The sequence below is a fragment of the Littorina saxatilis genome, linkage group LG15, assembly GCF_037325665.1.
Source record: "Littorina saxatilis isolate snail1 linkage group LG15, US_GU_Lsax_2.0, whole genome shotgun sequence".
Taxonomy (NCBI): domain Eukaryota; kingdom Metazoa; phylum Mollusca; class Gastropoda; order Littorinimorpha; family Littorinidae; genus Littorina; species Littorina saxatilis.
Window position 1 is genome coordinate 29,079,263 of NC_090259.1, and position 24,652 is coordinate 29,103,914.

Genomic DNA, 24,652 nt, shown 5'->3' on the forward strand with positions numbered 1-24,652 from the left:
GTTTTGATGAAAGATGCCAAGAGTTGTGTTAATTATGCAGGCTGGTTGTCTGAGTATTTTCCAGTGGAGTCTGGAATCCGTCAGGGATGTCCATTCTCGCCTTTAGCCTTTGTTTTGGCAATTGAGTTAGTAGCCATTAAGATTAGGCAGAATAAGAATGTTAACGGTATTTCGAATTTGAATTGTTTAAATGATAGGTTTTGGGATGATATGTTAAAAATTGCTTTGTATGCTGACGATGTAACGTTATTTTTGAAAAGCGAAACGGATTTAAAACATGCCTTATTGATTTTTGATTCTTTTTACTACGTTTCCGGATTAAAGTTGAATCTGTCGAAATGTGAAGCCATGTGGCTAGGAAGTCAAAAACATTGTCAAGACACCTTTTATGATTTCAATTGGAAGAAAAAATTAAAGATTTTGGGAATTTATTTTTGTAATGACATATCAGCCTCTGACGTTGAGGAAAATTGGACAGAGCGAATTACGTCTGTTAAGCACAACTTCTTATCTAAACCAACCGGTAAATTGTCATAGAGCCGCGCAGGCTTTTACATAAGATAGGAGCATTCTTCCGTATGGAGACTTATTTGGTAGCCTGTTATTTGTTAAGATGACTTCTTTGTTTTATTGGTGCCTAATACCAATGGCAACCTGCACAATTAGTTCAGCCAAAACTTCCGATTTTGCAGCCAGATTGTTCATGTTTTGTGTCAAAGCGTAAATAGACTCGTATCCCATGTAATCAAAAGGGAAGCGGGGAGGAGGAGGAAGATGCCTTGAAGGTGTGCGATGTCGTACATGGTTGTTTACAACGTAAGGCAGGTATCTTCAACAGTTGTGAATAAAAGTGTCAAGCTCTGCATGTTGCATCAGCAGGGTATAAACATACATGTATACATTCATGGCCATTGTCGAGGAATTTCGCGTGACTAAAAGTGGCCTGGTATTGACTTTTCCGTACACGGGGTTTGTACATGCACACGCTCAAACACATTTATACTGATTACCAACTGCAAAACAATACGTGTACTGCAATCATCCAGTTGTTGGACTACAACATTCTCCCTGGACAGCCATGTTATGTTTCAGCAGCGCGTTTTGTTTTGTGTCACACAGTGTATACAAATCATACAAAAACTGAATCGCACTGATGACTGTGTGTGTCTGTGCAGCAAGAGTGATGACGGTCTGGGGGCATTGTTGGCCCAGCAAGCAATAGAGCTGTCATCCCTGAAAGACAAACTGCACGCCCTCGAGATCAGTCAGCTTACCGCAAAGTCAGAACTTCAGTCAACCAAGTCAGAACTTCAGTCAACCAAGTCAGAACTTCAGTCAACCAAGTCAGAACTTCGGTCAGAACTTCAATCAACCAAGTCAGAACTTCGGTCAGAACTTCAATCAACCAAGTCAGAACTTCAATCAACCAAGTCAGAACTTCAGTCAACCAAGTCAGAACTTCGTGCTGCCAAAGGAGAATTTCAAACCTCACAGGCGAAGATAGAGACAAAAATGGAAAAACTGAAGAAGGGAAAAGGTTAGATTAATTCCTCTAACTTTGTCACAATTTAATGTGGACGTAATTGGTAAATATTGACATGATTTTAAGAAGCATTGTGACACAGTGAGAGACACAGCAGATTTGGGTTGTGCGGTTCAAATAAACATTGACGACATTGGTAAATATTGACATGATTTTAAGAAGCATTGTGACATAGCGACAGACACAGTAGAATTGGGTTGTGCGGTTCAAATAAACATTGACGACATTGGTAAATATTGACATGATTTTAAGAAGCAATGTGACATAGTGAGAGACACAGCAGATTTGGGTTGTGTGGTTCAAATCAACATTGAAGACATTGGTAAATCTTGACATGATTTTAAGAAGCATTGTGACATAGTGAGAGACACAGCAGATTTGGGTTGTGCGGTTCAAATAAACTCAACTCAACTCAACTCAAATTTTATTGGCTTCAATTTTCAAAGAAGAATTTGTCTTGCGCTTGGGAGAAAGTAAGAGTATAACATATAAAAACAGCATTCATATCACATTTCATGTATCACACACAGTAATCACTAGTATAAGCCTACAATTATCACATTTGTACCTGTATCATACATGCAAATAAATAGTATCACATTTCCACGTATCACACACAATATATACATTGACGACATTGGTAAATATTGACATGATTTTAAGAAGCATTGTGACATAGCGACAGACACAGTAGAATTGGGTTGTGCGGTTCAAATAAACATTGACGACATTGGTAAATATTGACATGATTTTAAGAAGCATTGTGACATAGCGACAGACACAGTAGAATTGGGTTGTGCGGTTCAAATAAACATTGACGACATTGGTAAATATTGACATGATTTTAAGAAGCATTGTGACATAGTGAGAGACACAGTAGAATTGGGTTGTGCGGTTCAAATAAACATTGACGACATTGGTAAATATTGACATGATTTTAAGAAGGATTGTGACATAGCGGGAGACACAGTAGAATTGGATTGTGCGGTTCAAATAAACATTGACGACATTGGTAAATATTGACATGATTTTAAGAAGCACTGTGACATAGTGAGAGACACAGTAGAGTTGGGGTGTGCGGTTCAAATAAACATTGACGACATTGGTAAATATTGACATGATTTTAAGAAGCATTATGACAACTTCAGTTGTTGCTTTGTAAATGTCTATGTATCAGTGTATTATGTCTTGCCACACACATGCCAAATTTCCTTGTATTGATGAGGACAATAAAATTTTTTTGTATCTTGTATCTGTGTAGTGAGAGACACAGTAGAGTTGGGTTGTGCGGTTCAAATAAACATTGACGACATTGGTAAATATTGACATGATTTTAAGAAGCAATGTGACATAGTGAGAGACACAGTAGAGTTGGGTTGTGCGGTTCAAATAAACATTGACGACATTGGTAAATATTGACATGATTTTAAGAAGCATTGTGACATAGTGAGAGACACAGTAGAGTTGGGTTGTGCGGTTCAAATAAACATTGACGACATTGGTAAATATTGACATGATTTTAAGAAGCATTGTGACATAGTGAGAGACACAGTAGAATTGGGTTGTGCGGTTCAAATAAACATTGATGACATTGGTAAATATTGACATGATTTTAAGAAGCATTGTGACATAGTGAGAGACACAGTAGAGTTGGATTGTGCGGTTCAAATAAACATTGACGACATTGGTAAATATTGACATGATTTTAAGAAGCATTGTGAAATAGTGAGAGACACAGTAGAATTGGGTTGTGCGGTTCAAATAAACATTGACGACATTGGTAAATATTGACATGATTTTAAGAAGCACTGTGACATAGTGAGAGACACAGTAGAGTTGGGTTGTGTGGTTCAAATAAACGTTCACGACATTGGTAAATATTGACATGATTTTAAGAAGCATTGTGACATAGTGAGAGACACAGTAGAGTTGGGTTGTGCGGTTCAAATAAACATTGACGACATTGGTAAATATTGACATGATTTTAAGAAGCATTGTGACATAGCGAGAGACACAGTAGAGTTGGGTTGTGTGGTTCAAATAAACATTGACGACATTGGTAAATATTGACATGATTTTAAAAAGCATTGTGACATAGTGAGAGACACAGTAGAGTTGGGTTGTGCGGTTCAAATAAACATTGACGACATTGGTAAATATTGACATGATTTTAAGAAGCATTGTGACATAGTGAGAGACACAGTAGAGTTGGGTTGTGCGGTTCAAATAAACATTGACGACATTGGTAAATATTGACATGATTTTAAGAAGCATTGTGACATAGTGAGAGACACAGTAGAGTTGGATTGTGCGGTTCAAATAAACATTGACGACATTGGTAAATATTGACATGATAAGCATTGTGACATAGTGAGAGACACAGTAGAGTTGGGTTGTGCGGTTCAAATAAACATTGACGACATTGGTAAATATTGACATGATTTTAAGAAGCATTGTGAAATAGTGAGAGACACAGTAGAATTGGGTTGTGCGGTTCAAATAAACATTGACGACATTGGTAAATATTGACATGATAAGCATTGTGACATAGTGAGAGACACAGTAGAATTGGGTTGTGTGGTTCAAATAAACATTGACGACATTGGTAAATATTGACATGATTTTAAGAAGCATTGTGACATAGCGACAGACACAGTAGAATTGGGTTGTGCGGTTCAAATAAACATTGACGACATTGGTAAATATTGACATGATAAGCATTGTGACATAGTGAGAGACACAGTAGAGTTGGGTTGTGCGGTTCAAATAAACATTGACGACATTGGTAAATATTGACATGATTTTAAGAAGCATTGTGACATAGCGGGAGACACAGTAGAGTTGGGTTGTGTGGTTCAAATAAACATTGACGACATTGGTAAATATTGACATGATTTTAAGAAGCAATGTGACATAGTGAGAGACACAGTAGAGTTGGGTTGTGCGGTTCAAATAAACATTGACGACATTGGTAAATATTGACATGATTTTAAGAAGCATTGTGACATAGCGAGAGACACAGTAGAGTTGGGTTGTGTGGTTCAAATAAACATTGACGACATTGGTAAATCTCGACACAACTGTGGGAAGCATTGTGACACAGTGGGAGACACCGTGGAGCGTTCTAACCCCGAGATTCTAGGGGACGTTAAAAATCAACAACCTCGAACCTAGTTGCTTACGTTCAGTGCTGTTGTTACCTTTCCAGGTTCAAGTTTCGTTCGCTGGGGGAGAAAAATCTGTCCCAACAACACCGCTCTGGTTTACACTGGTAAGTCACACACACACACACACACACACACACACACACACACACACACACACACACACACACACACACACACACACACACACACACGTACGCATGTAAACCGCCATTCTCATGATGGTCTATTTACTTTTAGTATTGACATGCACACAAACAGGTTTTTGCTCTCAAGCTGTGTGTTTTGAATAAACGGTATTTTCCATCAAACTGTAAATCAACTACATAATACCGTGGAAAATCGCCATCAAAAAGGCAGCTTTTCAATCCTTCGCCAAAATTGCGGCCGCTTTATTTCACATAACAATCAGACAAACTGTGTGACAGATTGAGACAAAATGGGTAATCTGCTAGCCAAATCTCAAAAGAATCTCATTGATGTCAATTATATGAGTTATTTCTAATATGCTGACTGTTAGCAAATGATAACAAGACATGTCGAGAAAAAAGATATCAAGCATGAGCCTATCATTTGCTAACAGTCAGAACATTAGAAATAACGGTTTTATTACCGTTTAATTCGACCAAAAGAAATTTCGAAGCAACCCCGCGAATTAGACAGAACAGCCGCAATGGGAACTTGAGCGCTTCTACCTGATTATGCCTGTCAGTCAAAGAATTCTCGTGACCCGAGTCAGCCAATCAGAGTAACACACCTGACGTGATGAATATTCACAGGTCAAATGCCTTTGACACACAACAATCTCACAAGATAAACCATGTTGAACATGCGTTTCGGTTGCTTCGCTTTTTCTCGTTGAACAGAGAGCGACAGATTTAGAACCGACTCCAGACGGATGGGAAATGACGAAAAGATACATTTGATGTAAAGCGAGTGGCGCAATTTCACTTGATTTTTCCGAACTTTGATCATTTAGATTTCAAGTGAGCGGTCGGCATTGCACACTCAGACGATGGGCGGTGCCTTGCTGTTCCGTAAAGCACCCACCGACAAAACTCGCTTTTCGGTATTTTTTAGATAAAGAGAGTATTACCTGACAGCATTTGAAGTGTCATTCTTTAGAATAAATCACGCTGATATTGTTGAATTACATTTTTACTTTGTCTTGTTAATTTTTAGCGTGATAAACAAAAAGGGTCCCTGCCTGAACGTTATAACATTTAGAGGGTCACCTAGAATCCGTCCTGATTGGTCAAAAAGCCATATGGGGCACTGAATTGGTAATAATGAGATATATCTATCATGTTCGTAACCGTTCCGACGGTTCAAAGTAAATCATATCGAGAAAAAGGTCGTTTTGGGTGGTGTAATGTTGGACAAATGTCGTTACACACACACACACACACACACACACACACACACACACACACACACACACACACACACACACACACACACACACACACACACACACACACACACCCTTTCTTTCTTTTGTGCATGGTGTCTTATCAAAAGCTTCAATACTAGCTAGACAGGTTGGTAGGGTCGTGATTAGGTAATCACAGAAAGTTTCTTCGTTAATTACTGCAACCCGTGTACCTACTATTATTTTTGCGAATACACGGAGAAGGTGGGTCACATTTTGAGATTTTACAACCAGTGTCTGTCTCAGCTGTCTGTTATAACCTTTTTTTCTCTTTTTTTCTTTTGTAAAGTAGTCACCTCTGTTTGCCGACCGAAACTAGTCCGTTGTAAACGTCACAATTAGAGTGAGTACAGAAGTGTAGTGAAAAGGCCTAATATCTTTTGGTTTGTGCATCGCCGTCCGTTTTTGTATGTGCAAGTTATGCAAAGAGGGCAAGACTTAGTATCGCGACTGGAATTGTTTCTGAGCGCTCTTACGTTGTTTTGTTTTAGTGTACGGGAGGCGGTCCTCATTAGGAACCGATCCCTAATTCGGGGCCCTCCCCCTGTACCGACATGTCGGATTTATCACTAACATCTGTTTCCTGTGTTTACTAAAGGGGTTGCCGGAGGGAAATACTACGACCACAAAGGAAGCGGAACCAACCCCTTGTGTCTGACCAGGACGCCACAGTTTGACAATACGGCCAAACCACCATGCTACGGCTACCTGTACGGCGCTGAGTATCGATACATCCCTGGTCATCACGCCCACGACGTGCCCTGCTCCGTGTGCCTGGCCCCTCAGTCCACCACCATCATGGTGCCCGCCACCCTCACCTGTCCCCCGGGCTGGACACCTCAGTACACCGGACACCTGGCTTCAGAGCGACACACTCACTATGGCGGCGAGTACGTGTGTCTGGATGGCAGTCCTGAAGACGACTCCAGCGGGGTGAGGAATGACAACGGCCTTCTGTTCTTCTACGTGGTCACTGTGTGCGGAAGTCTTCCTTGTCCTCCGTACATCAACGACAAGGTCGTCACTTGTGTCGTCTGCTCCAAGTAGCACGTTCTTATGTCAGAAAACCTGGCTACATAATCTGAGCATATAAATATTAAAAGCAAGGCCTAAACAGCAACCAGGTGTTCAAGTCTCAGTGTCTAATTGTCCCCTTCCCAGGTTGTAAGAAATGTTGTGTGCGACCCTCGGCAAACATACCTCTTTCTCTGTCTCTCTCTGTCTTTCTGTCTCTGTCTTTCTGTCTCTGTCTTTCTGTCTCTGTCTGTCTGTCTGTCTGTCTGTCTCTCTCTTTCTCTCTCTCTTTCTGTCTCTCTCGCTCTCTTTCTCTCTATCTCTCTCACTGTCGTATGTCTCTTTCCCTCCCTCTCTCTCTTTCCCTCCCTCTCTCTCTCTCCCTCTCTCTCTCTCTCTCTCTCTCACACGCAACCCCCTTTTCCCCGCCAACCCTCTACTTAAATCCTTTCCCAGGGCTCTCCACAGATACTCTAAGTAGAGGGTCCCGGGCCTCCCAGTCATAATGTTCAAGGGGTCCAAGGATCCGCTCCACGGATCATTCGAGGATCCAAAGACCAGAAGGAGAGACTTCCACACAAGCGTTATTTGTCATATCGGTTAGACGTACTCAGTTAAAGGCACAGTAAGCCTCCCGTAAACCATCACAGAGTTCCCCGAGCGTCTGCATACAGTACAGGCATACTTCCATTTGAACGCTCACCGAACGCGAACATCCTGGATGCTTTCTGTTGAGCGTGAGAAATGTTTTAAAGAATTTATTTTCGTGGACTTGGTCCTCTACAAATGGCGCCTCGTTTTGGTGCTGGACGGCTGTTATGAACCTTATTCAACTGATACCGGAAATCACGCTCGGACAGTAAGCCTCCCGTAAACCATCACAGATACTGTCAGGCTTTTACACACAGTACAAACACGCTTCCATTTGAACGCTCACCAAACGGGAACATCCTAGGTGCCCTACGTAAAGAGCGAGCAGTTTTTAAAGAATTAATTTTGCAGATTGTCTCGAACACTTTTTGGACCCATCCTGAACTCAGGTCAAAAATTGAGTTACTTCCCTTCGGGTCTGATTCTATCGATGTAAACCGGCGATAGCCGTTAATCGATGATTATCAGAATGTTTTTGCGCTAGACCTAACTTTTAAAATCTAAATAATAGATTGACAGCTTGTTTCACAAACATTCTTTAATCATAAAAGAATTATTTTTTCATCAAGACAAGATCAGTACAAACCCGGAAGCAGGGTCACGCAAGTGTCGTAGCAGACGACGGTTTACAGTGCATATCGCCGTTCCTCTCAACAGTCAAAAGCCATCGCTAGAGTTCTTGTGAACCACAGCCGTTTGTTTCGTGCATAAAAACGTGCTATTGTAGATAAGCTCACATCGAGTCGCATTCAAATGACTAACTGACGACTACATTGTGAAAAAGGGAAACTGGATCACACGGGTTCACGATGGCTCAGGGGTAAGATAAACCAAGCAAAAATAAATTCTTTGAAAATTGTTCGCTCTTTACGGAAGGGCACCTAGGATGTTCTCAAAGGGTGTTTGTACTGTGTGTAAAAGCCTGACCGTATCTGTGATGGTTTACGGGAGGCTTAGTGTGCCTTTAATACACGTCGGTACAGATCTGGCAGAATATTTTCTCTCTTCTAAATCCAGTCAAATATCCGTTCTTGTCTATTCTTTATGGAAACTGGTTAAGGCTTTACATCAGTACCAACGGTACACATGATTACACAAATTTAGTGCGTCCCTGGACCCGCTCTTTTCAGGTGTTGTGCGTCCCGGGACCCCTTTTTAAGAATTTCCAATATTTTTGTTTCGAATTCTAGTGCGTATAGGTACAACAGTTTGAAGAGCCCAGGGCTGGGATGCACGAAGCGAAACTGGGTTCCGCCCAAATAAGCGGAACGCAGCCGCGGGGTCAGATTGTTTGAAATCACGGTGTTTCCACCACGTCGGGTTACGCCCAGTTTTGCTTCGTGCACACCAGCCCTGCTTTCCAACATGGAAACTGGCCAAAGAATCCGTAGGATGGCCGCTCCGACATAGAGGGCGCGGTCATTGAAAGACAGATTGTGGTCGGATTTACGTGGATGGGCATACTGTGTTGCCAAACTAAAAGGCTTAGAGAAAGGGAGAATGTACGTTCTGGCTCACCGATTCCGACAGACCCTAAATATTAACCAAAAATAGGCTTCTGGACTAAACTTTTACTAAAATGAAACATGCGACAAAATCAGAAAAATACTGCATAAATCCATACAAAAAAATACAGTAAAGTAAGGTTGTTTTGAACCAATGCCGGGTCTGTCGGAATCAGTAACCCAGAACGTACATTCTCCCTTTCTCTGATACAACGCTAAATTTAGTTTCCATTGAAATATTAATCCAATCTGCCCGTCGTAGCCAAGCCCAAGACTACCGTATTGATCTGGTAAAAACAAACAGCCAGCCTGCAAGCTTGTCTTCTATATTCCTCCAATGGCAAGACAAGATTAAATCATGTGATAGCAACAGTTACGTCACGTCCACCCTAATGTTTTGTTGTGGCTAGCAACGGGGCTGGGATATCTTGTCATATTACTTTGGTGGTTGTGCTGTTCAGACTTGTTGGAAGCGGTGGCAGTTTTCTGTGAGAGAAGTGTTTGAATTTGTGTTTCTGTTGATTAATCTCATGTCTCAAGACAGTATTTCTTCACAAGAATTAGCTCAGGAAATTAGTGAAGCGCAAGCAGCTAACCAAAAACTGTTAGATTCAGAAAGTATGGCTTTTGAGCAAGCTCAGGAAATTCCTCTTCCACCACCAACACCATCAGAATTTTGGACAGAAGAAGAGAAGAAAACTTTGTTAGAGAATCGGAAGTATTTTGAAGAAATGGTGCAAATTGTAGATAAAGCTGTAAAAGAAGGGCCGATAGAATTACCTAAAAAGCCGAAAAGAAAGATTGAGCAGTTGTTCAAAGAAAAAACAGGAGTAAAGAAAAGCAGAAATGATCTCACAACTCCACAGGCATTACACAATTATCTGATTTCTAATCAAGCTGATATAAAAACAACGATTTCCAGAGAAGCTTTTTCTGAGAAATTATTTGAAAACCCATCAAATGAAGACGAAATGGTAGAAAGATTAAACAAAGGAGTGAGAAATTTAGCTAGACAAGATGCACAGACTATGATGATTTACATTCAGTTTGGCAACTTTTTAATTCTGTGTAAAAACTGGCAGGAGAAGGAGAGGAAAGAAGGGAGAATAACAGAAACTTGGGCTGACTGGTTGAAAGCAAAAACAGGCTATTCCGATGTTCATGCACGGAAATTACGAGCCGTTGCAGGTGTTCTTTATGGATATCCTGGATTTTTTGCTGTTGGTCTCCCCTTTCGTTTTATTTACAGCAAGCTAAATAACATTAAGAGCATGCTGCAAGTGCCAGAATTTGCTTCCATCTGGAAACAAGATCCTCATGTACCAGAAACAAGCCAGCTCCAACATTCTCAAGAATTCTAGGATTCTAAAAATAGTACCGTTCACGCGTGAACGGTAGGTCTTGCTGGTAAACCGGCGGCTTGGGTCACTCTGTTTCAACGCTTCGCTTCACTACGCTTCACTACGCTTCACTACGCTTCAATATTTAGGCTGCCTTCGGGCGGCCGCCGAGTGCACTTTATGCAAATGACTTGTTTATTGAATCAAGCTTTGACAAGTGTACTTGGTGGCTGCTTTGAAACTCAACAAAGCCTTCTCCCCTTTCACAAACACTCCCCTTTCACAAGCAACGTCCTTTTCCCCGCTGCAGTCAAAACAAAGCTGTCATAGCGGGTTTTCCCGATTGACAAAAATTCTTATTACACACTCAGACTATTTGGAGCCGCGTTTGTTCTCCAGTGCCCAATTGCATAAGAATATTCTGGTGATGAATAAACGCGCTTTGTGTCATTAGCATCTAAAGATTTCTTGTTTACAATAGTTGTGTTGATCTGATGAAGCGCGGAACTGATCTTAGGGTTGTCATGGTGAAACACTCGCTTCTGAAACAGTGCTTCCTTGTAGTTATCATGCGATATGCTCGACTTTACAACCTGTTTGCTTACACCCTTTGCTTTTTTAACCACCCCTTTCTCACTTGCAACACTGTACATCTTTGCACGCAATCCAACATACTCCTTAATTATCTTCCCATTCATTTCATCTTTCATCTTTCCAATAACCTTCTTGTTAACATTTGAGTGCAATGGTGATTCTTTAGGGTAGTCGCAAGTGTCATAAAAAGAATCTTTTCCTTTTACTGCAGGACTTTCAGCTTCTAGATCTTTGTAAATGTCATCCGCTGGAATGTCAAGTAAGAATGAATCTGTGTCTGTGTAAAGTACTCTCGATTTGGGATATCTTGGTTTCAAATAATCATACAAAAACTCAAGCATCAACAGTTTTGACAACTCTAGCACAGTAAAGCCTATGAATACTGGTTTGTCAAGCTTGACTACAAGTTTTTTCATTAAGATACCATACAGCTGTTCATGAAAGTATTTAAAGTCTTGATACTGTGGTTTGGATGTCAGCTTGATGGCCTCATTTTCTCTTGTAACAAGTCTAACATCCTTTCTCTTGTGTGGGTTTTCCATTGTCTTACCAAAGCAACTGTTGTTCATCAGTTTAAAAAAGTCTTTCTCTGATGCATCAGCGGCTTTGGTTCTCAGTTCTGTGTTTTTCATGATGTAAGGTTTCATAAACTGTTCTTGATCAAATAAAATTATACGATGAACAGCCTTCAAAATTAATCCATGTCTAATGTAAAACTGTAACAGTCTGTAGTGACACACATACTTCTTTTTGTGAAACAGATTGGGCACCAGCTTTGGAGGTTCTCTTGGGTTTACTTTTAACCTCTCAGCCGCTAAAGGATAATCATTATGTAGATCATGAAGTGATAGTGGATAGTCTAAGTCAACTTCTAGTATCCATCCCTTTCGACTGTCTGGGCCTGCTTTTAATATTGTCAGCACAACACATTGTGAAAATGGTCCTGAATAGATCTTAAAGTTCCGAAGTGGAAGCGTCTGACACATTGCCCAACCATACAAATTGTTTGCATCTAGATACATGATGTAATTAGAAGGTTTCATAGGATCAAAGTCGTCCAAGTATTTGTTGTTGGCTTTGCAGTAATTGTGTGAAGCCATACTGATTCCTCCACGTAGTCCATTTTCAATCATCTGAAGTGTAGGTAGATCTGATAGCAAGTCAATCTTTACTCCTGTAAATCTAAGAAATGCATCCCAGCTCATGCCTGGTGCAGATATGTAATGTGAAGGATCTAGATTGTAGTGCTTCATACATGTTCTTCTGTAATTCTCAAATATATCTGCAAGTAAACAAACATCAGCCAACAAATATTGATCATGATAATCACCCATTGTATTACATCCTAATTTATTCCATGCAGTCTTAGCGTGTTCATAGTCTTCGTCACTTATACCCTTACCCTTCATCCTTTGGCGGTAACTCATCTTCATCAAACCTCTCCCACGAATCCATGTATTCATATGGATAGACTCCCTTTCTAACTAAGTCACTGTCAATTAAAGTACTTACATGTGATTGGGAAAGCAGTTAGGGATGAAGATAAAGACTCAAGTGTTCCCATCAGATGTTGAGCAGAATCGTAGAAGTATAAACTATTCAGAGTAAAGGCCATGTACTTTTCTGAAGACTGCGCAATGCATCTTGCTTTGTATTCATCAGTTACTGCCTGCATGATCAGATGTGAATCATAACCGCGCAAGTTATGGAAGAAGATTGGAAGCTTCCAAGTCTTAGGATCAAACTTTAATTGTAGATTACATTTGCTGTGTGCTGCTCCTCGGAACTGCCCACTTACATGATCATGATCTCTTACTATTGGATTGTCTGTGTTTGGTGTTAGACTTTGTTCGCATATCCAACACTGTGTGGTAGAGTTAAACTGTTCTTGGTCTTCAGGTTTCATAACAATGTCTGAAAGATTCAGTTGTTTGGAGCAGTCATTTCGCACTTGGTTCATTTGCTGTAAGAAGTTCTTTGCTGCATTAGGTCCTCTGTACAATTGCGGTTTAGAATGTTTACCATCTGAACTAACAACAATAAATGCATATGAACAGACTTGATGATTACTTAGAGTTACTGTTTTAGGTAGGTCTTTTGGTAAAGGTCCTTCATATGGCACAATGATAGATTCAAAGTCAGCATAAACAACATAAGGACTTTTCTGTAGTTTGCATACATTCTTAAAATACACTTTGCTGTCTGGCGGTGGTGTTGTTAACTTCACAACCGCATCATCAACGCTCTTACAATGTTGCTTGTGTATAAGTGCTGCATGAATTGATGGAATACGCAAGAGACATCGCCTACAAAAGTCTTGTTTACTATTGTGATTGCTTGTGCTCGCCATCAGTCTACTCATTGTACGAATCAAAGTGTAATGATATTTTACACCATCAGTCATTAGTAACATGTCAACATGGTTAGTATCACAATCACCAATCGTTGGTGAGTTCTTTGATATTCTGACTGGTTTCAGTTCATCTTCCTCATCCCACGTGTAAACATTTACGGTGATGGGTTTGTTTTGCTGTTCAAATTTGTCAATGCTTGTGACGGGCGCTGTGGCGTGGTGGTAAGACGTCGGCCTCCTAATCGGAAGGTCGAGGGTTCGAATCCCGGCCGCGGCCGCCTGGTGGGTTAAGTGTGGAGATTTTTCCGATCTCCCAGGTCAACTTATGTGCAGACCTGCTAGTGGCTTATCCCCCTTCGTGTGTACACGCAAGCACAAGACCAAGTGCGCACGTAAAAGATCCTGTATTCCATGTCAGAGTTCGGTGGGTTATAGAAACACGAAAATACCCAGCATGCTTCCTCCGAAAGCGGCGTATGGCTGCCTAAATGGCGGGGTAAAAACGGTCATACACGTAAAATTCCACTCGTGCAAAAACACGAGTGTACGTGGGAGTTTCAGCCCACGAACGAAGAAGAAGAAGTACAATGCTTGTAATGCTGACAGGAAATTCAATACCAGTAAAGTTTAGTTTATTTCTGTATGCATGATAGTTAGACACTCTTTCTGCATTTTTCTTTACACTGTACAGTCTTGCCAGAACACACCACATAAAACATTTGTCATCATCATTCTTTATGTTCAGCACAGCACGTTTTTTGACAAGAGCAGGAGGTAAAGGTATGTAACTTCTACCTCTGATGGGGGCAAATTTACTTAGCTTCAATTCTATTTTTATAATTTCACCTTCTGACCATCCGGATCCTTTCATCTTTGCATCCTCTGCAGCTTGCTCAAACCGTTTCATCATTTCATCTGCCCAGTTTCCATTCAATTCTGCCATAGAATTAAGTGCTAGTTGTCTGGTTGAAACATGAACTTCTAGCACCTCATCACTGACTGTTTTGTATTTTATTAAACTGACTATCTGCACTTTTACTGGAGGTTCAATCAACAAATTGTTTGGAATTTGTTCAATGGCGTCTTGCACACTGGACTGCACATTTTGAGGATCCGTTACTTGTAATTCAACGGTGTCAAATACTGTCGATAAAGATTCTAATACAGAGTCTTCCATCGCTGTGAGTTTGATTTTATAACTCAAAATAAAAATATAAATTAAAAAAATGAAGTTGCTTAGAATTCTTTCTCAGAGCTTCCATTTTTGTTAACACTATAAAATCTGAAATAAAAAATCATTTAACATTTGTACCACGTGGAACTAATTGTAATTCCTCTTTTACAAAGGCTCTTTGCGGTGCTGGTTCTCTCAAGTAATATATAGGTGGATTTGTCTCTACTACTCTCTTGATTTCATGAATGTCAATACTCCAGATTGGATCCGTTGCACGCTTCCTGCTGTCACCCTCAGCTTCACCGGGTGCATATAAATATCTGACTTTCTGATTGAAAGGTAGTAATGCCACTGGTGTTGTTGACTTTGGAGCCACAGGTATTGTTTTCTGTTTGATTGCATCAACTGGTCTTAACCCTGTAGCTTTAAATACCTCCAGATTCATTGCTCTAAGTACTGATGGTAATCTTTTGACCCATTCAGTGTTACGCAATTTACTTTCTGTGTCCAAAAATTCCTGATGGTACTGATATGAAAACAGTTTTTCTGCCAACTGTTTGTTAAAGCTCTCAACAATAGCCTGTGACCTGTGGTTTCCTGGAATACCTCTCTTCACTGTAACATGATGTTTTAACAGAAGCTGGTTGACAGCTCCTTTAAACTCCTTACCATCATCGCACTGAATCATTCTGGAATACTTTAGTGGTCCACGTCTGTAAATTTCTTGCAGGGCAACAGCTGTAGCTATAGCACTTTTCTCTGTCAACGGTTCAGCATCTTTGTATCTTGTTGCAACATCAACTACAGTCAGTGCATACTTATATTTCTTCCTTCTGACTGTGTCATGCGGTAAATACAGCAGGTCTATTTGATGAGTGTCATTCGGTTTAATGTTAACAAAGTGTGGTCGTGTAATTTTTCTTGGTGCAGGTAAATAGATCTGCCAAACTGCCTGCTTTGACAACCATTTCTTTGCTATATCTTGAGAAACACCTGCTGCGTCACTGAGCTTGTCAATAGCAGTTCTTCCTTTCCAGTATCCTTTTGGGGAATAATATATTTTAGATAACAAAGCATCACTCATGGTTTTTTAAATGACAGAATATTAAGATTTGACAGCACGCGCAATAAAGTAAACAACAGCCATACCAATAACAATGAAAACAATCTCGCCCACCTTCTGCTCTTCTGAAGGCTGATAAAAGTCACCCAGTTTTGGAGGAGCACTTGTCTTCATTTTCTTTCCAGTTACAAGATAGTATTCTTGAATGGCTGCATCAACATTGGCAAAGGTTTTGTTTGCATGTCCTTGCTGCCTGAGTTTATCATTCATAAAGTCTAACTGCGCAATTCGTTTCTTCTCGTATTCATCCTGTGCTTTCGCCAGTTGTTCCATGGCTTTGTTGTGCCTTTCCCTCTCTTCACCATTTTGCAGTTTAGAAAACAAATAGTTGCTGCCAGAAAATGCAAGCGCATTTACAATCGCACCTCCCACCATCATAACCAAGCTAGCCATTTTATTGTCTTACATGTTTATATTTTCTGGAATAATTCCTTGCTTCACCAGGAAGTCTTTTGTTGCAAAGGAAGCTGTCACAACACCAATTAGTTTAGCACCGTCTTCGAAGTCTAACTTTCCCAAGTCGGCTGGTTTCATTCTGAGGAGACTTTTACCCAGCATTGTGTAACCTACACTCAAGCCTCCAATCACTGCAGCGTGATAAACTAGATTAACTATTGTCTTTTCAGAACTCATTTTTATGTTATCAAAATTAAAATATTAAAATTATTCCATATGAAATGAATCCACTGCAGGTACTACTGTGGGCTTTTTTATTGTTTGTACTGCTTTGTTTGTTGGTTTTGGTGTTTCTGATTTTGGTTTTTCTGACACTTTATATTTGCCTTGCCAAAGTTTGTAAAGCAAGTATCCACCTCCTCCAACAACAGCTGCTACAGCTACTTTTCTGTATGATAGAAATGAAGATTTTAATTCTTGATCAGTTTGTGTGACCTTAGTCACTTCAGGAATGTTTGGTGTCTGCTCAACTTCAGACATAATGTTCTGCTTTGCCTTTTGATTTAACTTTTTTTGTCTGTTCCATTCGGCTAGTTTTTTTCCTGCTTCTACTCTACCAGGTTTCTTTGTCACTGTGTTCACTTCTGGTATTTTCGTCTGCTCCACTGTCTGCTTCAACTGATCCGTCATCTTTTTTATTCTGAAAATTAATGTGTTTGAAAGTAATTAATCCAGCAACAAATGGTACTAATAAAGCACCAAATCGATAATACAGGCCACAGGCAAGAGATTCGAGGGACTTGGAAACAACAGGGTCATGAGTTAGATCATGTGTTAAGTCTTCCTCCGAGTCGAGAGGTGTAAAATGTCCAAAAATCTTTGTGTACAAACCTATAACAGTCTGTCCAATACTTCTAACCATCTTAGAACCAAGCACTGATTCATACCGTCCATGATACTTTTCTATATCTTCTGAGGAAAGATGTTGTACTTCTTCCACAGTTAACTGCTGCCCAAGGTAGTGTTTTGTTTTTCCACAAACAGCAAGTGAATACAATCTTTCTTTTTTATCAGGTATAGTCCTACTGTCACAGATTTCAATATCTGTAGCAGTCTGCATCAGCAATTCATCACAGTTCATTTTATTTTGATGCAGAATAAAATTAAAATCTAGTAATTAAACTTGAGTAAGAACTTAGGTAGGAACTTAACAAGAACTTAGGTAGGAACTTAACAAGAACTTAGGTAGGAACTTAACAAGAACTTGACAAGAACTTGAGTAAGAACTTGACAAGAACTTGAGTAAAAACTTGACAAGAACTTAGTAAAAACTTGACAAGAACTTGACAAGAACTTGAGTAAGAACTTGACAAGAACTTGAGTAAGAACTTGACAAGAACTTAGCAAGGATTTCTACAAACATACATACTGAACTGGTTGATCAGTTTTTAAAACCAGTTTCGAGTGCTTAGAAGATTTCAGATTATTCTTTATTCTTTCTCTCTCCTGTTTGTTTTCAATGACATCATTTTCTCGAAGACACTCTTCAAAACTGTCACGGTCCTTTGAATAGAACAATGTTATTGTTTTGAGTTGCTCTCTAAAGTCTTTCAGAACTGCATTGTATTTTTGTGTTAATATCCAAACTGATATTAATGCATGTCGTCCACTGAATGCAAGCTTTGCTAGTGCACTTTTCTTTCTAACAATGTCACGTTCTGCTGCACAGTCATCAATAATAAACAGTGTTGGTGTGTTCTGAAAAAGATCGAAATAATGCTCCAAGCAAACATTTAGACGATCAGAAGGATTTACAATAAATATATTTTGATCAGACCATATGAATTTTCTCTCCTTGTATGTTCTGTTATGCTTTATGGTTGGACAGAATATGACTATGTGTTCAAAGTGATTTATGTAAACAGTCTGTAATAAATCCAAAACATATCTTGTTTTGCCGCAACCTGTTGCCCCACAAATCAAAGAACAGTGTGGATCTTTTGGAAGAAAATCTAGATACTTCATTTTAACACGTTCAATAAACAATATCCTGTAATCTGCTTTCAGAGATGTTTAACTGCGCATCTGACACAACAAACACGTAGATCTTAACTGATTTACTACTACTCCCTACTTCCTTTTCAATTTGTATTGTGATTCCTTCTGATCCGTTTTCAATTCGCCTTCCACTTCCATGCAGTTTGTTGTCGTCAGTTGTTCTGAGATCCAGCCATAACGCATATTTATTTGTCAAGAAATCTTCTACGCCAACACCGTGTAAATGTAGATCTTTAGCCACAAGATCAGATGTTGGGTCTTTCAATCTTCCTCCAGTAAAGTACTTTCTTGCTTCATCATAGTGTTGGTATGGCAGCATGCCAGATGCAAATATTTGGTTTGGCTGCCCTTCAATTGTGCAATATACTCTATTGATTAGTGGATTGTAAAACTTTTCTATTTGCCTTTCATATGAATCTTTTGGTTCCTCAAACAACATAAGTATTCCCTTCATTGACCTAGCTGGTGTATTCAAGTTAATGTTCCAGATTGGATCAGCCTGGCTTTTTGAAAGTGTACTGTGATTCAACACTCTTTCATAATAGATAGGCAGCTTAGAACTGTACTGATTTTCTATAAGTCTAGCCAGTTCAGGATGGTTTACAACATCAAACTCTAAAGAAATTCCAGACACCTTATACTTTGCTTCCGGGTCTTGTGAAAGCATAACACGATCATAACTATTGAAAGTCAGGTCGTATGACAGCCTGTCACGCAATGCTCCTTGATAGAAGGGAGGATGTGAATTTATGAGTTCAAAGTCAAGTGGAATACAAAATTTGTTTCCAAAAGCAACATTGACAGCGTTATCTTTTTTGTTATTGTCAGCTTTATCTCCTGCTCCTATTCTAACTTTTATCCCATTGTCTGACTGAATCCCTTGAAACACTCTGTTTTTCTTTTCATTGTCAGTTAACCAATTATCTGCATAAACTAAAAATACATCTGCATTATTCAATGACATCACTTCCCGCCCTTCCAGTTTGACAGTAATCTTCCTCACAATTGCTCTTCCTACATTATAAGCCAAAGTCCTATTTTCATCTGAGCCAGATTCTAATTCTAATTTGAATGATAGTCTTACAGTGCCTGGTACAATAACATCGTTCTTACCTAGATTAGGAAACCTAACAGTAAGTATTTCATTCTGATCAATAGTAGAAGGATTATTTGTAACTATAACTGTTTGCCTTATTCCTTTTACCCCGAGAGGTTCTTTCAGCCTTCTGTAAGGATCAAGAACAGAACCGAACGATTGTGCCATCTTTTTTTATTTTCAAAATAAAAAATAAGTTACAAATGGCAGAAGGTGGATTTGAAGATTTATTTGAGCCAGCGGACGACATGAGCGAAGCAATCCCTTTGGTTCCCTACCATCATTCACTGCATTATGAGGTGGCACGACATGAACTTCTGGAAGGTAAAGTTAGAGATTTCTACAAAAGTTTAGGAGAAGAACCTGATGTTTTAGATCCAAACCAGTTCAAAATGGAAGCAAATCATTTATATACAACTAGCGATAAAGGAGAAAAAGTCCAACTTACATATAAATCTAATCCTGCTAAGTTTCTATCAAAAGTTTCACTAAAACAAAAACTTACTGCTAATCGACTTAGGCAATTAGATATTGTGCCTAGCACACGGTCATCACCTTCCCATGTTGTTTCCTTACTTCAAAAAGCAGAACTAGGACTACCAACTGCTACTCAAATAGAATCTGTTCCATTGCAAGATCTTAATAAACTTGCAGATGAGGCTGATCAACTTATACAAGAGATAGAGACTTCTTTTTCTGAGGAAACTTCACTGAAGACTCCACATGAACTATTACCTATGAGAGAAATAGAAGCCCTTAATCAATCACTACAAACCATCAGAGGTGAAATAGCAAATAATCTGTCAAAACTAGGTCAGCTGGATGAAGATATAAACAAAGAGAAACAAAAACTTGCTGATGCTGATGATTTGAACCTAGAACAAGAAGTAAAAAACAGAATTTCTAAGCGTTTAAAAGATTTGCAGGAGGAGAAAGCCATAAGGTTAGAAGTTCTAAGTAATAATAGAGAACAACTGAGAACACAGGTCAGCAGAATAAAAAATACAATTCAAAGAATCCTTTACGAAGACACAACTCTTGCTGAAAGAATTAGAACGCTTTTCAGAGAGCAGGGAATCACAATAGCTAGTATACTAACTGCGTTAGGATTTGCAATAAGCACATTAGTGTTTGCACTCACAGGTGGCACTGTCACACCTCCACCTCCACCTTCACCTTCACCTCCATCTGATCCGGGATGGGTAAAGAAACAACTCAAACACATTGCAGAACTATTAAAGAAACTAGCAGCAAAAGCTTTGGATGCACTTCCAGGAATCATTGGTTCAATTGTTAGCTGGCTGTTATCTTTTGCAGGTAAAGTTGTTGGTTTCATGGCTGAACATCTCTGGACTCTAATAGTTTTAATTGCAGGTGTTCTGCTAACGAGAATAAAGCAAAAGTAAGCCTACACCCACTCCACCAATTACTAGAGCAGTCTTCTGCGATTCATGATCATCACTAAAACTAACAGCTTGATCATCACTAGTGACAGAATGATCTTCACCTGCAGCCCGATCTTCACTTGTCACGCTTTGTTTCTGTTCATTGTGATATGGCTGTAGCATCGTTCTGATTTCTGAATTCAGTTCTTCACCCTTTCCAAGCGGCTGGGTGTCACTAGCAATAATGATTTCATTGTTATAATTTGTTATTGTTCCAATCTGCAGCTGGAGATCAGAAGGTAACATGTAAAGGCAGTTACCAACAGCAAAGTCAACTTTTGATTTTGCATAACGGAGAGAGTCTTGATACCTTTTGATGCTGGAAGGCAGATCAACTGCAGAGTTTATGACATCTTCTAAATTTGATAACAACTGTTTCTGTGCATCAAACCCTGTGCTTGTTCTCATTATGTTTGATCGTGTCTGTGCCTGCGAGCCTAGCAAGCACCACGTATATGTTCGGATAGATTCATTGATCCTTTCAACACCTGATCCAGTGAAACCTTTGCCGGTGTCTAATATAAAAGTAGTCCATGCATTGTGGTGCTCTTGTTCTATTGATCCTAACTGTACCTGCACATTTGAAGAAAAAGATGTATGACCTGGCCAGTAATCAAAATTATACCTCCTGTGGACACCCCATAAATATAGTGTTCCCATGCCATGGTTTTTGTCTTGCTTTTGCCTAAAGTCGGTCTTAAAATCTATATTGAATTCATTGCAGAGACGCTCATACACTTTCATGTTTATCCTATTGTTGAATGGGTTCCAGCTCTTTTCATGCGGCATTGGTGCCTGAAGTTCAGACAAGATTCTCCTGCACTGATAGTAAACGTGAAATGTGTACACACACTTTGTCAGTAAGTTTGAATTATTCATGTGGTCTGCATAGGACACTCCACATCCTGTGGTTGCACAGAATATTGCAAAGTTTAACTGATTCTGATAGAACTGAATTGGGTGAGAGTTCCACATCTTTGGAACACTATCATTTTTGATTGGGGGATTTAGGTAAGAATGGAATGGGTCAGGCACTTTAACGCGAATGGATTCTGTTTCTGTTACAGCAAAGTCCAACTCATGGAAAGAAATAGTCTTTGGATTGTAATATGGTCCAGTTTTGTATTTAACGTCTTTGTTGAATTTATACTGAATCATTTTTGTTGTTGAATAAAAAATGTTTATCACACTAACAAATGTGAAGACTGGTGTGCCAGTTAAACTTGCAAACCCTATCAACAATCAAAATGGAGGAATGAAAGTTGCACTGCATGAAATTATGTACAAGGTTACTTGGTATAATATCAGTAAAAAAAAGGCTAACAACTGGGTTAGAATTAATGGTAAAACACATTCTGTAGAAGATGGTTACTATGACTTCTGCACTTTAGAGAAAGAATTGTTTGCTCCAGTAGGTATTACAGCGAGTTTAAATCATGCAAGTCTCATTGCTACTCTTACTATGCCCAAAACTAGAGAAGGAAACAGATCATTTGAGTTTCCAACCAAACTCCTTGATATGCTTGGAATTACAAAAATATACAAGGGAACACGTCCCATTGACATGGATGTTAACAGTGTACTGTTTGTTCACATGAGAGAGCTTAACACATCCTATAATCTGTTTAATGATCAGCGTTCTGATCTGCTTAGGATTCTTCCACCGAGTGATGCCTCTTTTTGTAAAATGCACGTGCCAACATTTAAGACACTTCAGTTCAAGGACTTGGAGGAAGGGTGTCATGAATTCCTACACATTGATCTGAAAAATCAAAGTGGACAACCAGTTGATTGTTTGTTTAACATTACATTGGAAATAGTTCCATAAAATATTGAGTATTAAAATGTCGAGTGGACCTACAATAGCTTATCCTGTTGCATGTTCAACTATAGAGTTGAAAGATTTAGCAGACGCTATCGACTTTGAGAGCAATGCTGAAGTTGGTGCAGTGTATGCATTCGAGTTTACAGACACTGGTCATTACAAGAGAAAGGAAATCGACGATGAAAAGAAACCAAGATTCCTCAAACTAGGTCAAATCCGTGATGTTAATGTACCTGATCCAATTGTCGATGACACATTCTACATGTGGAAACATCAGAATAAAAAATGGGTACTTAGTCCTGTTATGAAAAAGATTGACTGGGAAATGAAGTTTGAACTTGTGAGTCCATACACTCTTGTTGGAAAAGACGACACATTCCGTAAGTCAATCAATGCTGGACCACTAATTGTTAGCCTTGTTCCTGCGATTAACAGCAGGGGAGAAGTTGCAGTTAAACCTTTCCATAAGAACAACTATCTCATTCACAGAAAACAAAGTGTTGAAAAGGACGCTGACACCATTGTCGATTTTATACCCAAGCTTCCAATAGGGCAGAATGCAACTATGATATTTGATATAGTTGTCAGGAAAAGGGAAGAAACCACAAACACTGTTCTAATGAGAGGAATAAATCTCAACTGGAGACCATTAAATGTTGAAGAAGTCAGAGTATTTATTGCTGTTCAAAAGGATTCTAACACAATAAAAAAAACAGACGTCAAACCAAAATGTTGTTGTTAACGCAGATATAAATAATTTAACAGAAATAAGAAGTATTAATCTTACTTATCTTGATTTGATTGCTTTCTACTATACAGATAAGGTGTTAAGCAATGAACAGCTTCAAAGCTTAGCAGAAACACTGGCCAGTGAGAATTAAGATAAATATTTTATATTTTGCATTAAAAAGATGACTAGCAGTGTGAAGCTTTATCCTAATATTGATGAAAGTGCAGCAGAAAGTCAACAATTCAGACTGGCACACATTAGTAATATACAAAAACAACTAGAAGATGAATTAGAAAAATATTCTCGCGCTAGACGTAAGTACTCAACAACTTACAACAGCCTTTCTAATGCCAGCACTGGTTCTACTATCCTTGCATCAGCTGCAGGTGTAACGGGAACAATTCTGTTAGCTACCGGAGTAGGGACTCCAGTTTCTCTAATCCTAGGTGGTGTCGCAGCAGCAGTTGGTGGTTTATCATTTATAGCATCAGCTATAATGAAAAAAATTGTGAAAAAGCTTGAAAAACACGAATCCATTTCCACTCTTGCATCATCAAAATTGTCTAGTCTAAAACTGTCTATCAGTAAAGCACTTGAAGATTCAAAAGTTTCTGACGAAGAATTCAAACAGATACAAACAGACTTTGATGACTACAAAAGTAAGAAAGCAAGTATTCAAACAAAAACACGAGCTGAATATAACAAGCCAATCGATATAGAAGATCTGAAAAAGCAGTTTTTAAAAAAGGGGATTCAAATAGGACGGGAAGAAAAAGTAAAAATAGAATCACTTGTAAAGAGTTAACTATTCGTTTAGACAGTCACATTGCATGTATCAGATATAATTCTAACAGTGAAAGGACATATGAAGTAAAGTTTGTAAATGAGAGAGCGTATTGAGCTTAAGAATGTTGTATTACGAGAAAGGGAGAATGTACGTTCTGGGTTACTGATTCCGACAGACCCGGCATTGGTTCAAAACAACATTACTTTACTGTATTTTTGAGTCACTTGAGAAAAAGTGACTCTATGTAATCGGTCAGTGTTAGTCTGTCCGGCCGGCCGGCCGGCCGTCCGGCCGGCCGTCCGGCCGGCCGTCCGTAGACACCACCTTAACGTTGGACTTTTCTCGGAAACTATCAAAGCGATCGGGCTCATATTTTGTTTAGTCGTGACCTCCAATGACCTCTACACTTTAACGATGGTTTC

The 24,652-nt window shown here is 39.3% G+C and overlaps 2 protein-coding genes across 6 annotated transcripts in view; both read left to right on the forward strand.

Moving 5' to 3' along the window:
* The window catches only part of LOC138949026 (uncharacterized), a 116,682-nt gene that overhangs the window by 6,777 nt on the left and 85,253 nt on the right, over nucleotides 1–24,652 (forward strand). For 2 of the 4 annotated variants that reach the window (XM_070320727.1, XM_070320728.1), the window contains exon 2: nucleotides 1,176–1,352. The exons of the other annotated variants lie outside the window; for them this stretch is intronic. In XM_070320727.1, the coding sequence (XP_070176828.1) occupies nucleotides 1,176–1,352 (177 nt within the window). The remainder of the gene's footprint in view (nucleotides 1–1,175; nucleotides 1,353–24,652) is intronic. 4 annotated transcript variants of the gene reach the window in all.
* LOC138949033 (uncharacterized) overlaps nucleotides 1,360–24,652 on the forward strand; it is a 127,065-nt gene continuing 103,772 nt past the window's right edge. Inside the window, exons 1-2 of one of the 2 annotated variants that reach the window (XR_011450146.1) lie at nucleotides 1,360–1,537; nucleotides 4,752–4,987. Coding sequence is in view for 1 of the 2 variants with exons in the window: in XM_070320747.1 (XP_070176848.1) it covers nucleotides 1,513–1,537 (25 nt within the window). In the remaining variant the exon portion in view is untranslated. Of the gene's footprint in view, nucleotides 1,538–4,751; nucleotides 4,988–24,652 lie in introns of those variants that run through there. The other variant, XM_070320747.1, reaches the window with a different exon arrangement.